This window comes from Vipera berus (assembly GCF_964194415.1).
Source record: "Vipera berus genome assembly, chromosome: 5".
Lineage (NCBI taxonomy): Eukaryota > Metazoa > Chordata > Lepidosauria > Squamata > Viperidae > Vipera > Vipera berus.
The window spans coordinates 137,464-152,034 of NC_138207.1; the positions used below are offsets into that span (position 1 = coordinate 137,464).

The window sequence follows — 14,571 nt, forward strand, 5'->3', positions numbered from 1 at the left end:
TGCAGCGAAAAGGAGGCCCAGAGCCGCCAGCTTGAGAAGATTTAATTTAATTTTAATTTAATTTAATAATATTTATATACCGCCCTTCTCCCTGAGGACTCAGGGCGGTTCACAGGGCAGAATAAAATACTAAATACAAACGTTAAAACAAGATTAAATAATTGCCCATATTAAAACAGTTGGAATCAAGTTCTAAAACAGATGAAGCCAGACTCCTCGGGAAGGGCCCAGAAGAGGCCCGTCCTCCATCCCTTCACCCCTCTCCAAGCTGCAGCCCACCTTCAAGCCTTTTTGCCAAGGCCCGCACACCCTCCCAGCCACCCGGCCGGGAGACCCTCCTGCCACGATGGCTTGTTAGAGAAGAGGCCTTAAGCGGCTTGGCCAAATGAAGCTGGCCTCCCACTGACCGAGCTGGACAAAGGAGCGGAGCCCGCACTCAACTGGAGGCAGGTCCACTGCAGGCAGACCCTCCCCATTCTCCCTTCCTGGGGATTTTTGCCTGCCCAAAGAATCGCCCTCAAGGCAAGGCAGGCTAACCAGAGGGCAGGGTCCCCGCCAAGGGCCAAAGCCCCGGAAAGTGGCCCCCGGTGGCTCCGCGGGCCGAGCAGCCTCGGGACCCCTCCAGGGAGAGGGGCTGCTCTGAGGGGAGGGGGAGCGTGGCGAGGGTGGTGGCACAGGTCAACCTCATAGTTGAGGGAAGACCATCGCCAGGTTGCAGCAGACCTGGGCGTATCTGAGAGAAAATCTGCTCCCGATTTAACCCAGGGGCTAAGCTGCCCTATGAGAAGGGAGGGAGGGGCTGCGGCGGGAAAGCCCCCTGCCCAGCAACAGCAACCAGGTCTGGGGAAGAGCGTGTGGGGCAGGAAGGCCTGGAGAGAGGCCCGCTCATGGCTGTGGAGAGGCTTGGCCCGGCAGTCTTTATCCAACCGGTGTCATTTCTCTACCAACAGTGCCGCCTTCTTCAATGCCACTTTTAGGTTTGCCAGGAAAGAAACCCCTAAAAACGCACCGGCTCCCCATTTCTGAGCCTCCGCAAAGGCTCCTCCCTCTGGTCCTCTCTGCCCCGGATCAAAGGAATGAGGGGCCGGGAAGCTCCCCAACAAGGCAGCCTGCAGCAGGGAAGGGGGGGAGGGAGGGGGGGGTCACTTACTCAGGCCTTTTGATCCCATGTCTCCAGGGATCTCCTGTGGAGTAGTTCCCCGAGGGCAAGCAAGGAGGAGGCAATCACAGAGAAAACATCCGGTCAGTAGGGCATCCTCCGGAGGCTGCTCCAGGACGGTCCCAGCAGCATCCGTGGGGAGCCAGCCCGCCAGCCCCCCATTCAAAAGCACAATTCCCCTGAAGCCCCGTCTCAAAGTGGGGTGAGAGGAACCCCCCCCAATCGGCCGTGAAAGGAGAGTTGTTGCCTGCCAGCTGCCCCCCTCCGCTCGACCCACGGCTTGGCTCCCCACGGATGCTCTTGGGACCCTTTTCCAGGCCACACCGCACCCCCCATACTTACGGTCAACATCACTGGCCTCTGCCTCGCTCGGGTCCTTGTTCTTGTAGAAGGGGAATTTTCGGGAAAAGAGGTTCTTTTTACGCTTGTCATTGAATGACTGCTGAAGAAGAGAAGGAAAGAGGGGCAAATAGAGGGTGGGTGTCGGAGGCCCGGCAGGTCGGAAAGGCCCAGGGCCAGCAGCAGCAGCCGCTCTGGGAGACCGACTTCTACCCTCCAGCATGCAGACCGCTTCCGCCCAAGACGGGAGGAGGAGGATGGGGGGGGGGAGAACCGGGGCTGTCTTCAGACGGGGGGGGGGGAAATGGTCGAGGGGCTCTGCCTTCTGGGCTCTTGTGCCCAGAAATAAGGCCAGCCCCTACGATGCCCTCTCTTCCAAGAGCGAGTCGCTGGATGTCTGTCTCTGCATTGGGCCTTCTGGTCCCCTGGCCGAAAGGAAGCGGGAGGAAACCAGGCCTGCCTTTTAGTCTGAGGAGCTTGTGGGTTTCCAGACCCCCGGCCTAACTGACTCCAGCCCCAGGGATCCTCGGGAGTGGCTGGGCAAGGTTGCTGGCACCGAGGAGCCCAGGGCGAGCTGCAACTCTTGGGGTCCCAGCGACTGAAAGTCCGCATCAGACCCCCAACACTCTGGGCGGGCATGGGGGGGCGCAAGCCAGCGGACCTTTCCCTGAGGCTCACTGGGGACCAAAGTCATCAACTGTGGGTCAGGGTCAGGGTTATGGGAAGGGCTGGAAACACTAAGCAGGAATGCTGCTGAAAGCCTGTTGGGCCCCACAGCTTCACCAACATGGCAGACTTGGCTCAGCTAAAATACGCTCAGCTGGTTAACCTTGACCTTCCATTTGGGTATGGGGGGTGTTAACTCTTAGGCAATAGTTTAATTAATTGTGCAAATTCATAAATCGGTGAATTGGTATCCGGGGGGGGGCTGAGCCCTCCCAACCTGTTACGGCACAGCTCCAGCATAAAGCCGGGAGGGAGGGAGGGAGGGAGGGAGGGGGAGGGACACACACACCCTACCAGGTGCAGGAGGGTTTGTGCCAGGGGTTCGGGCAACTTTTCATGGATTTTTTCCCCCCGGATAGAATAGAGGACGGGGTGGAACGAAAACTCCCGTCCTGCCTCCCCCACTTGCAGAAACGGACTGGGCTCCTTCGCTGCATGGAGAACGATTAGAAGTCGGCTCCGATAGCAAAATAAAATGAAATAAAATGTGCCTAGAAATCTCTTTGCCTGTGGACTCGTGAAAGCCGTCAGCCGCGAGGCTTTCACTGGGCGGGAGAGCTCGCAGGAGTGTTAGGCATGTGGGCTAGAAGCTCTGCTGGCCCCTTTCTGGAGCACCGTTATTAGCAAGGGGAGGGCAGGGACAGGCAGCAGGAAGGAAAGGCCACAGCCGGCCAGCCCCGTCTGTCCCAGCAGGTGACGGAGCAGAAGCGGACACTGAGTGAGCAAAGAAGCCAGCCCCTTCAGCACCCAGCCGGGGTGAGCCCTAACCGGGGCATTCTGATCACACTGCAGAAGAGGGAACTCCCCGCCACCGCCGCCACCAAGGGGTCAGTCGATTTGGCACGACGTTTCCGTCTCTCTGCTGCGCCTGGTTAGTTCTCCCAAAGATCAGCCCGTCATGTGCTCCTGATCAAAGAGGGCAAGGGGGTACTAAGCGGCAATCAGCAACGGCAAGCATGCTCAGCGTTTCCAGGAAGATGCCAGGCGGGGGGGGGGAGAAGAGACAGGCTCCCTACGGGAAAGCCCACATCAAAGCGAGGCATGGAAGGCAGGCAGGCAGCGGTCTCTCAATGGCAAGCGTACTTGAGGGTCTCCTCCTCCGGTTTCCATGCATGGGTCTGGTGCAGGGTTAAGGTACAAGAGCCGCGGGCAGCTCAGCTGCAAGGAGGCTGCACAGCAACCAGAGAGCGGTTCATGCTTCCCTAAAAGAAAACGTAACTCCGGACTCCGAGGGGTCCCGTAAACAACCGGTTTGCCAAACGGAGGGCTGCCTCAGGAGGGGGGGCAGGGGGGAGATTACTGCAGCATAATTGATGCACCCTGCCCTTCTTGAGATGGGCAGCTACATAGATCAAACCAACCAATCAATAAAAATAAACTGTCCTGCAATCAATAAACTGCCCTGCAATCAATACAAATAAACTGTCCTGCAATTATGCCACCACCCACCACCCCGATTTGACAACTGCTTGGCCAAGCCCTGAGGATTTCTCCAAGTGTGGGTGCCTGGGCAAGGAATTGCCGGGTGTGGCTGCTGGATCCATCAGCAAATCTCAGGGGGGGGGGCAAGCAAGCCAGACAGCTCTTGCTAGCCCCCCAATGCCCAGGGATGCTGGCCTCCAAAGGGCTTTCGACTGCAGCCACACACGCCTCCTAGTGTGGGCGATCAAGCCCGTCACACTTCACTTCTGGTGTTTATTTTTTCACCCCAAGTCTTCAGTGAGGAAGGCAGGAAGGACCAAATGGAAGAGTGGATAAGGACTGTGAGAGAACTTGTAGAGAGCAGTTACAGATCCACGTGCTCTTCTTCTTCGTCCCTCTGGCTGCACCGTCACAGGTCAGCCAAGCCACGTTCCCCACTTGGGGGGGGGCGACCAAGAGGGCCAGGCCAGCACATTCGCTCTTCCCAAGTGGCCGAACCACGCCAGGCCCAAGAGGCCCAGGGATCCCTGCAGCTGAGCCTCGGCTGATGCTTTGGGTACAGTCAGCTACCCGCTTTGCCTTCCTCGATCCTCAGTGCTCCAAAATGAAACCACGAATCACCTGACCAAAAAATGCACAAAAAATATATTTCCCAGTACTTTATAATAGGAGACGGATGAGCACTGTCCTGGTAACTGGCAATGGCCGGACCGGGATATATCAGGATAGAAACACGGAGCCAGCTGCATGCCTGGCTGGAGAAGTGATGGACACAAAAGGGCGAGAGGAGAATTAGGGGAGCCTGAACCCTGGGGGGGGGGGAAGGGGGCTGACCTACAGGCACAGAGACAGAGGCCTGGATTCCTAGATTCTACATAATCTAGATATGATTTCCAAGATGCCGTAAGGGTTTTATTTGGTCTTCCGTGCCTCATTATGGCAACCCAGAAGGGTCACAACTCAGAAAGAGTATAGAGAAGTGCCAACGAATACAACAGCAAAGGGGGGAAGCTCACCAGGCGGAGAGGAGAACCAACCTGGAACTAAGGAGAAATTTCCTGCCCGTGGGAATAATGAATCTATGCAGCAGCTTGAACTCCTGGAGTTGTGGGGGCTCCATCACTGAGGCTTTAAAGAAGAGACTGGATATCCATTTGTCCAGAATGGAATAAGGTCTCCTGCCTTGAGCAGAGGGTTGGACTAGATGTCCTCCAAAGTCCCTTCCAGCTCTTTTCTATTCTAGATACCTCCAAGGTCCCTTCCAGCCCCATGGTTCTAAATAACCGAAGGTAGTTATGTAGTATAAGTGACAGAATTGTCCAACTATTCTAACGATAGGGCAAGAAAACTCTGGGTTTAAGGAATGAACGAACCTTTATTATCGAAGTACAACATGTGTACAGTGAGATGGGCTGAGCCTCCCTTCCAATTAGTTGTCTTTGGAGAGCAGGAAACATTTCCTAACCATAAGGGCTGCTTCAACAGTGTTTACTCAGGAGGTGGAGACTTTCCTTCGCCAGATTTGTATAAGCAAAGATTGGGCAGCCATCTCTCCCGGATGCTGTAGCAGTGGAGTTCTGCTCCGGAAGAGGATCAGACGAGGTAAGATCCCTTTCCACACCCTTACGTCCCATTCTTCTTCCCCTTAGGAGAACTCTTGCTTCTGTGTTTGCAACGCCTACCTGCTGCTGCCCTCACAAAAACCTGCAAGTGCTTTTTGAGGCCACCTGGTTTCAGAAGTGCCTATGAGGACCTGCCCTGGGACTCTTCTCCAGCGCAGGAGCTTTAGCATCCGGGACTCTTGCCCAAACCTCAGAACGGCCTCCTCTTTACGCTGCTGTGAGGAGGCTAAAGGCTGGGCTTTAGGGTTAGGGTAGACAATGTACCTCTCGAATTTAACAAGAAGGAATATTTAGAAATTCCTCAATGCTTCCATCCTTCACCAACCTCTGATTATCTGGGGTCTTTTTCTTCCTTCAAATGTCCTTTTGGTTTTTAGTGTTGGAAAAACTACTCAGAATATCCAAATTTGCATCAATCAGCCTAAGCGAAGACTTCTGTCTTTCCTCCCTTCTCTCTCTCCCGGTTGCCCCAGCAGTGACTCTGCAGTGGCCAGGCACTAAAATGGCAACCATTAATCCAAACTCACCCCTTTGTCGCCTCTTGCTTTAGAATTAAACTTCACCGTCTTCAACCGAGCGCGTTCTTTCTTCTCCACTCTGCAAGGAAAACGCAGGAGAAAAACGTACGAGGGTCTGCGGCTCTGAACCTTTCCTTCCCAGAACCGCTGTGCGTCTCTCTCTCTCTCTCCACCAGGTCGGCTGATAGGATGGGGGTCAGCAAAGGCCACTGGAGTTGGGCAGAGAGAGACTGCTGAGGGGGGTTGCTCTCCCCGCTCAGCACTTGCCTAACGGGCCACAAAATAATGGGGAGAATCAAGGAGCTGTTCACAAATCCACCTGTTGAAAGCATCCCCTAGTGCACCAGGAGTGGCAAAATGTACGCATTTCATCTGACTCTGGGCTGCTCCCAAAGCAGCAGCAGAAGGCAAGAAACACAACACACAATAGATGGTGAGGCAAAGGGGAAACCCAGCCAAGCCCATCCAACGAGGGGCTCAATCCCTGCCAGATCAAGGCCAGGGAGGACAGGCAGGCCTTTAAGGCCTCCCAGGGCCCGGTCAGAAGGGGAGGCCCCTCAGCTTTACACCCCACGGAAACATGGCTTTGCTTGGTTAGTGGTAGAGAGTCCAATCCGTTCGCCTCAAAGGGTCCCTGGGAGCCAAAGCTTGGCCACCAGCGCCCCTTCTGGCTGGTCCAAGCCCCACAGGGGTTACCGGGGGGGGGGGGGGCTGGAGCCGTGCCATGGTGATTGTGTCTTTGAGGGAAAGAGCCTGCAAGAAGCCATTGCTGGATCCATCACAACTGTACAATTTGCATTTGTCTCCAAACTTCCCTTTTTTAGGGAAGCTGGCCAAGAAGGCTGTCAGTCTTCAGCTGCCTTGAATCCCGGAGGAAACTGGATGTCAGAATCCATTTATATCATATTCATAAATGGAATGTTTCAAACATTATTCCATGGATTCTGCCATCTCCCGAAGAGAAGAGAATGGATGTGTATTGAACCGGCAATAGGCATTTCAAAGGAAAGGAGAAGCCTTTTGAACTGGGGAAACAAAAGGGAGGGCTAGTATCTGGTTTTTGTCATGGAAGAGAGCAATAAACATGAAAGGTCCTAAGTTCCTTTTTCCCACGAGATGGATGATACGAGATAAAGGATGGGGGACTGACCAAATGGGGTTAAGGGGGGTTAAACCGAGAACTCTTTATAAGGGTTTACTTCGTGGGATAATATTAAGTCCTGTCTCGTTCCTACAACCAAGCATGTCATAGTAAAGATTCTTTTTGGAATAGATTTGACTCCAAGAATTTTGTCTTCCTAAGATGTGGTTTGGGGTGGGTCCTGACATTAGACAGGACTTGCACTGAAAGTCAACCTGGGAAGAGGAACCTTACCGGGGGACTTTGCAAATAAATATGATGTCTGACGATGAAGCAAGAAGGGAGGGAAACCCCACGAAGGAGCCTTCCTCCCAGCCGAATTCCCAGAAACATTGGGAAGCTGAAGCGTCATATTCCTCCTGGGAGGAAACGGCGGAGCAGCACGAACGAAAACCCCGGTGGTCGATGGGCATTGGAAGGAAAAGTGAGTGGGAAAAGGCTTCGGGAGAAGTGACCCTGAGACGGAGCGACCACCAACCGGAATGGAAACAAGAGATGGAGAACTCCCTGCACGCCAGCGAGGAAGAGCGGATTCTGGAAAAGGCCATTGATCTGATGAAAGCAACCCTGAGCTCACTAAGGGAGGAGAGAGCTGAAAACCGCAACCGACACAACACCTGGGGTCGCAACTGGAGGGGTAACGGAAGGGATCCAACACCTAAAACCCCAGGGCCGTCCAATGGAACAGGAGCCGCTGACTCAGCGGTACCCACCCACCCAGACCCACAGACGGGGATCGAGATGAGGAGCGATACCAGCCATGGCGCAGACAACGCTCCAGCCAAAGATTCCCACCCCTGGAAGCAAAGTTCAAGGGGGAGCCATCACGACTGGGATTTTTCCTAACCCAAGTCCTCAGCTACATGGAAGAGTACGGACGGGACATCCCCAGTGACAAAACACGCATCCGAATTGTGCAATCTGCCCTGGATGGGACGGCTGCAGACTGGGTGGTGAACCTGCATGACTCCAACGCCCCAGAACTCAATGACTTCAACCGATTCATGTCATCCTTGAGGCGACGATTCGAGGACCCTTTGGCTGACCGGAAAGCCCAGGAGAGAATCAAAACGGTGAGGCAGGGCGGGAGAACAGTGGCCGAATATACCCAAGAATTCCGAGCCATCGCCAGCAAGCTGAACTGGCCAGAAGACATCCTCCTCAGCCATTTCAAAGACGGTCTAAACTACGACCTGTATGACGCTTGCCTGCCTCAGGGAGACCCCTACCATCTCGACGACTGGTATGTCCTGCCAGAGGAAGTGGAAATAGACCTATTGAAGAGACAACGCAGAGGAAAACCATGGGGCCGCCTGCCACTCGAGCAAACACGTGAGGGGGAAAACCCACCGGCCACGGCTAAAAAATCAAAGGGATGTTTCAATTGCGGGAGAGAGGGCCACCGTGCTGCAGAATGTCGTTCGAAAGCCCCTCCACGCAAAACAGAGGCACCATCTTCCAAAAAGCTGGGGAAGTCTCAAGGCAACCCAAAAGAATCTTCCATGAAGGGGACAGAGGCTGTAGAGTCCACAATTCCTGCCAAAACCTGGGATTGGACTCCGGCCTACACCGCAGGGGCGGTGGACACCTCGGAAGACAGCTCAGAGGGAGAACCTTTGGTAAGTGGACCTCTTCCACCCATACTTAAGACAGTGACTATATTAGCTTCCTCTGCACCAAAAGCCAATGAAATAAAAGCTCTGATAGACTCTGGCTGCATCCACTGCCTCATCAGCCCAACGCTGGTGGAGGAACTGAGCATCCCAGTGAGGAGGCTAAAACAACCAATCTCCTTCAGTCAATTAGATGGGTCTATAGCAGGGGGGGGGGAACCAGCTACCCTAGCCACTCTACCAATCCACATGTCCCTGGGGCCCCATGAGGACATAACGTTTATAGTGGCCCCAGGCATGGAATGCCCAATGATTTTAGGACTGGAATGGCTGAAGAAATGGAACCCCGGGATAAACTGGAGGACAGCAGAACTCAACTTCCCAAAAGGGGAACAGGAAAACATAAAACCCCCAAACACCCCCCCCCAACCCAGAGGGAGGAGACAGCAGCAGTGGGGAAAGAGAAGGGGTTACCAGAGATACCGGAGGAATACAGGGACCTGGCTGAGGTTTTCAGTGAGGAAAGAGCACATGAGCTTCCCCCCCACCGCCCCACAGACTGCACCATAGAATTCAAACCTGGGGGAAAACTCCCAAAACCCAGGATGTATGCCATGAGCCCAAGAGAAATGGCAGAAATGGAAAGATTCATAAAGAAAAACTTAGAAAGGACCAGCACATATTAAACGGATATATCTTGCATTGATAGAGATCGATTCAGAAACAGAGCTTGTTAAGGATTGTATGATAAAATGGGCCCAAAACATTCAGGAAGTTATTACAATGGACACGTGGGAAAAGATCTGGGTGAGGAATGTAAAATTCACTCAAGCTCAAAGTTTAAGAGAGAACTTTTACAAAATGTTTTATAGATGGCATCTAGATCCTAAAAAGCTTGCAAGTATGTATCCGAATTATCAGCCTAAATGTTGGAGGTGTGGTGATGAAGAGGCAACATATTTTCACATATGGTGGACATGTAAAAAGGTCAAGGCTTTTTGGATAAAAGTCTGGTGGAATATGCAGAAGATTTTTAAACGGAGGATAAAGTTTTGTCCGCAATTTTTTTTGTTGGGAATAATTGTTGACGCTACAGTTGTGGACTCTAAGTTGATGCTGAATTTAGTTACGGCAGCAAGACTTTTGATAGGTCAATATTGGAAGAAAGAGGAACTGCCGACTATACAAGAGTGGATTTTAAAGGTTTCCGACTTGGCAGAGATGGCGAAGATTTCGGCCTATTTGAAAGATTACTCGCAAGAACATTATATTATGGAATGGAGAAAATGGATTGAGTTTATCCAGAATAAGTATAGGGTCAAGAAGTTTTATCTAGCATTTGAATAAGTCTTCTTTCGTTTTCTTTTTTCTTTTTTTATTTTGTCTTCTATATATATTTAATAATGCTAAGTTTTGTTTGATCCTATATAAGTTAGAGAGTGATGGATTTTAGAATTTATAGTTGTTAGTATATGGTTGTTTATGATTGCCTTTTTATATATATATACCTTGTATTTAGCTCTGGGAAGTCCGGGGGGGGGAGGGGGGTTAGGGGGAGGTGGGGGGGGAGGAGGGAGGGGGGGAGGGGGGGGAAGGGGGGAGGTAGGGAGGGGAGGTAGGGAGGGGGAAGGGGGTTTTTTAAAGGAAAACTGTATTTTTAAAACTTTTCAATAAAAAAAAAAAAAAAAAAAAAAAAAGAAAAACTTAGAAAGAGGATTTATTGAGCCTGCCAAACCCAAAGTGGCCGCCCCGGTTCTGTTTAGGGAGAAGATGGTTCTTTCTGCTTGTGCATGGATTACCAGAACCTGAATACAATTAGTGAATGTAATCTGTACCCCCTTCCCCTAATGAAGGATATGCTATCCCACCTATCGAAAGGAAAGATTTTTACCAAACTAGACCTGAGGGAAGCATACTACCGTATTAGGATTAAGGAAGGAGACGAATGGAAGACTGCATTCAACTGCCCAATGGGGTGCTATCAATTCAAAGTATTGCCATTCGGACTGCAAGGGGCCCCCGCAGTCTTTATGCAATTAATTAATGACGTGCTGAGAGAGCACCTATATAAGGGGGTCCTGGTTTACCTCGATGACATCCTTATCTTCACAGAAACCAAAGAGGAACATATCAAACTAGTCAGAGCAGTCTTGAAGAAGTTGCGAGCTGCCCATTTATATGCTAAATTATCAAAGTGTGAATTCCATCAGGAAAAAATCGACTACCTGGGATATCGCATATCTCCAGAGGGCATCAAAATGGACCCTGAGAAGGTCAGGGCAGTACTAGAGTGGGCACCCCCCCGCACATGGAAGCAATTGCAAAGTTTCCTGGGGTTTGCAAACTTCTACTGCCAATTCATCCCCGCATTTGGCCAAATAGCCATGCCCCTCACAAATTTGTTGAAAACGAAGGGGGGGTCACCCGTGAAACCCAGCCAGCCTCTAAAATGGTCAATGGAATGTCAAGCAGCATTTGCGAGGCTAAAGAGACTCTTTTCTGCGGAACCTGTACTTAAACACCCAGATCCCAACAAACCTTTTGTAATACAGGCAGATGCGAGCAACGCAGCAGTCGGAGCAGTATTACTACAGGAAAATGATGAGGGGGCGTTGCAACCTTGCGCATATACATCCAGGAAACTTACAGAAACTGAACAACGATGGCCAATATGGGAGAAGGAAGCATTCTCATTAAGGTGGTCATTATTAACTTGGCGTCAATTTTTGGAAGGAAATAAAATACCTTTCCAGGTCTGGACTGACCACAAAAATTTAGAAGCACTAAAAACACCCAGGAAACCCACTCCTAAGCAAGCCCGCTGGTCCCAACACTTTCACCGATTCAATTTCACTCTCAAACACTTGCCAGGGGGGAAGAACTTCCTGGCAGACGCATTACCTCGCATGCCCCAATATAATAGCACACGGGTAACTGACTTTAAACCACTCGTACCAGAACAACAACTGGCAGCACCAGTCACCACCAGGGCACAGGTAAAAATGAAGCCGGAAGTGGATAGCCAAACCGGAATAGAATTCCGAAAGTCCTTGGAAGGGGACGAATGGTTCCAGAAAAATAGGCATGTATGCACTATTAAAGATGGGTTACCTTGGGTGGGTGAGAAGCTATACATAGCTGCCACCCAGAGGACCAATTTCTTGCAACTGTGCCATGATACAAAATCAGCAGGACATTTCGGGTTTGTAAAAACATTACACTTAACTAATCCTTTTCAATCAGGATTCAGACCTGCTTACAGCATTGGGACAACTCTGGTCACACTGATGACTTTTAGCAGGTCCAAAATTGGGTGGCACGTCCACCTGGCCCTCCTCGGCCTCTCAGCCATTTCTGACACCCCTGACGCTGGTAACCTTTCAGACAAGACTTGGGTGTTGGGGAAGAGACCTCCCCCAAATCCTGTGAGGGTTCTTCAGAGACTGATTCAAATTTGTATTGGGGAGACCCCTACTTGGTGAGGTGCCTCCAGGCCCTGCTCTCCCCACTGCATTCAACATCTATAGGAAACCCCTGGGCGAGATCATCTGTCCACATGCGGTGAAGTACCGTCAGATGCTGATGATACTCAATTCTACATTTCCACCCTGGGCCCATCGAGTTTGGCCCCTCAGGTTCTCTGGCGTCTGGATGAGGAGCAGCCGTCCTCATTTCAACCCAGACGGAGTACGAAGCGTTTTCTGCCTCCCTGAACCTGGACCATTAGGCAATTCGGAGGCCATTTTGAACCCATAGCTCTGCTGAAAGAGCAGGCGGTACCTGTGGCTAAGAGGACCTTGGCACAAAATCCAACTTGTGCGTCAACTGCCCACATTGTTAGACCTAGAGACCCTGCTCAGACTCACACACACCTTAGTTTTGCAATGCACTCTGCATAAGGCTGTCCTCGAAGGCATTCTGAAATTGCAGCAGGCCCAAAATATGGCGGCACAGGTGCTCCCGGGCACGGTCAAGAAGAGCCACGTAACACCTCTGCTCTGGGCACCGGCTCCCAGGAGGCTCCTGGGCACATTTCAGGGGCTGAAACTCTAGCATGGCTACAAGGGTTTGGGGAAATTCCTCTCCCCGACTGTGTGTGCTGGTGCTGGCAGCTTCAGCAGAGCGAACGTGCTCCTCTAGGCCGGAAGAGGTCCCTGCTGGTGCTGCCCTCCAAAAGGGGACTCACCCCGAGAGTCAGAGGCCCACCAGCCCTGCTCATCCCTTGAGGAGGCCCTAAAAACCACGACTCTTTCCCAGGTGCTGGGACAGGGATGGTACATGAGCCAGGCCTGCACAGCTTGGCAGAGAGACATTTCGAATGGGCTCCGGCAAGGGGTTGGCGTTGGTTGCTAGGCTGTTAGCCACCCAAAGCCCTCGGGGACCCTCAGAGAACAAGCAGGGCAGCCATATACCTTGTAGGTAGACGGAAGAGAAGCCCCAAGCCTTCTGCAAGGCCCACCTCTCCACCTGCAGACTGCGGCCCTCCTTGTAGCCTGGGGGGGGGGGAAGGGAACCCTGCTACTTCTGGGCTCCTCCAAGCGAAACAAATCACATCAATCCTGGCTTCTCTCCCTCCAAGCTTCCTAGTGAACTGCCTGAGGCCGAGGTTGCCAGCCACAACCTTTGGGCCTCTGAAGCGAACAGTCACAATGCGGCTGTGGTTCTGGGCAGTGGCTGACTTAAGCCCTCCCTCTCCCAGGCATCCGAGGAACCTTCAGTCAAGTCCTGGCTCCCACCGTAACCAATGGAAGATTTCATTAAAGTGTTGGTTTTTAAAAAATCCTTTCTCATCTCTCTGCCTCACTCCCGGTTCCTCCGCCAGAGGCCTCCGCTGTTCCTAGCCCTGCTCTCTTCTGCATCCAGACATTCCCCAACATCCTTCCTGGGATCTGCTGGAGCCCCCTGCCCATCTTAGGGAGTCCCAGCCCCAAGGGCTCCATTGGGACCGCTCTGGCCTTGACTTTCCACATGCTTATGACCTTGGCTTATGACCTGTAAAGTGCCCAGAGTCACTTAACAGGGGAGATGGGTGGCATAAAAAATTCAACAACAACAACATACTCTCCATCTCCTCCTCCTTCAGGCCTTGGTCCTTCTCCAGCTTCTCATCCTCCTCCTTCCTGATGCTGCTGTCACTTGGCAACGCCACCTCTGCCACCACCATCACCAGCTGCCTTCTGGTCTTTCTCTACTGCCACCACGTCTGGTTGATTGGCTGGCAGCTGCCTGTCCGTCTGCCTCTGGAGGTCCCACGGGACCCCTGCCCTTATTTCCACGGTCTTCTGTGGAATCTCCCACCTGGACTCGGGAGGGCCCGTGTTCTGTACGCCCCGCTGGCACACCACTCGGCATATGCTGCCCCTGCCTGCCTCTTGCACGCTGCCTCCAGGGGCTGGTGTGGGGATGTCTCCGAGGCCCCTCTCGACAGTCTGCACCGTGGGCCCTCTCTGAACTGGCAGAGCCACCCCACACCCTTCTATGGACCTGGCGCTCAGTGCCTGTTCTTCTCTGCTAGGATCGGTGCCTCGGGGCCGTCTTTTAGTCCAGCCCATTCCAAGCCCTGCTGGGATGTCCCAGAGTCTGCCAGCTTGGCTCTCGGTCAGTCTCAAATGGCCTCCCCACCCCCACAACCCCTCCCCTGGCAGGCACACACAGGCTCACGCCCAGGTGCAAGGCGGCTACCTGCGTTTGCTGGGAATGACGCCAACCTGGTCACTCTCCCCGCCTGGCATCACCAGCCGTGCCTGCCACCATTCATCGTCCGACGCGTTAATGACGTGGAGAATGTTGCCAAAGCGGAAGTTCAGTCCTTGGCTGGGGAGACCACTGTCTTTCGTTTTGTCGTAGTCAAAGAGGGCCCTGCAGACAAAGGGGAGGAAAGCGGAACGTGTGACTAGGGAACAGAATCTGGAGGAAGAAGCCAGCAATCCTGGGGGGCGAGGACAGGATCAGAGAAGGGCCTTTGCGTCCCCAGGAGAAAACCAGTTAAGTGCAGCACTAGGTCCCCTTCTCATAAAGCCATCGCTGAACC

General features: G+C 52.7%; 1 protein-coding gene across 11 annotated transcripts in view; it reads right to left on the reverse strand.

Annotated features, from left to right (window-relative positions):
• Positions 1–14,571, reverse strand: part of DLG1 (discs large MAGUK scaffold protein 1) — a 70,800-nt gene that overhangs the window by 14,469 nt on the left and 41,760 nt on the right. For 5 of the 11 annotated variants that reach the window (XM_081329321.1, XM_081329329.1, XM_081329328.1 and 2 more), the window contains 3 exons: positions 14,223–14,399; positions 5,796–5,865; positions 1,502–1,601 (listed from right to left, as the gene is read on the reverse strand). In XM_081329321.1, the coding sequence (XP_081185447.1) occupies positions 1,502–1,601; positions 5,796–5,865; positions 14,223–14,399 (347 nt within the window). Of the gene's footprint in view, positions 1–1,150; positions 1,185–1,501; positions 1,602–5,795; positions 5,866–14,222; positions 14,400–14,571 lie in introns of all 11 variants that reach the window. The other 6 variants (XM_081329322.1, XM_081329327.1, XM_081329326.1 and 3 more) reach the window with 2 other exon arrangements.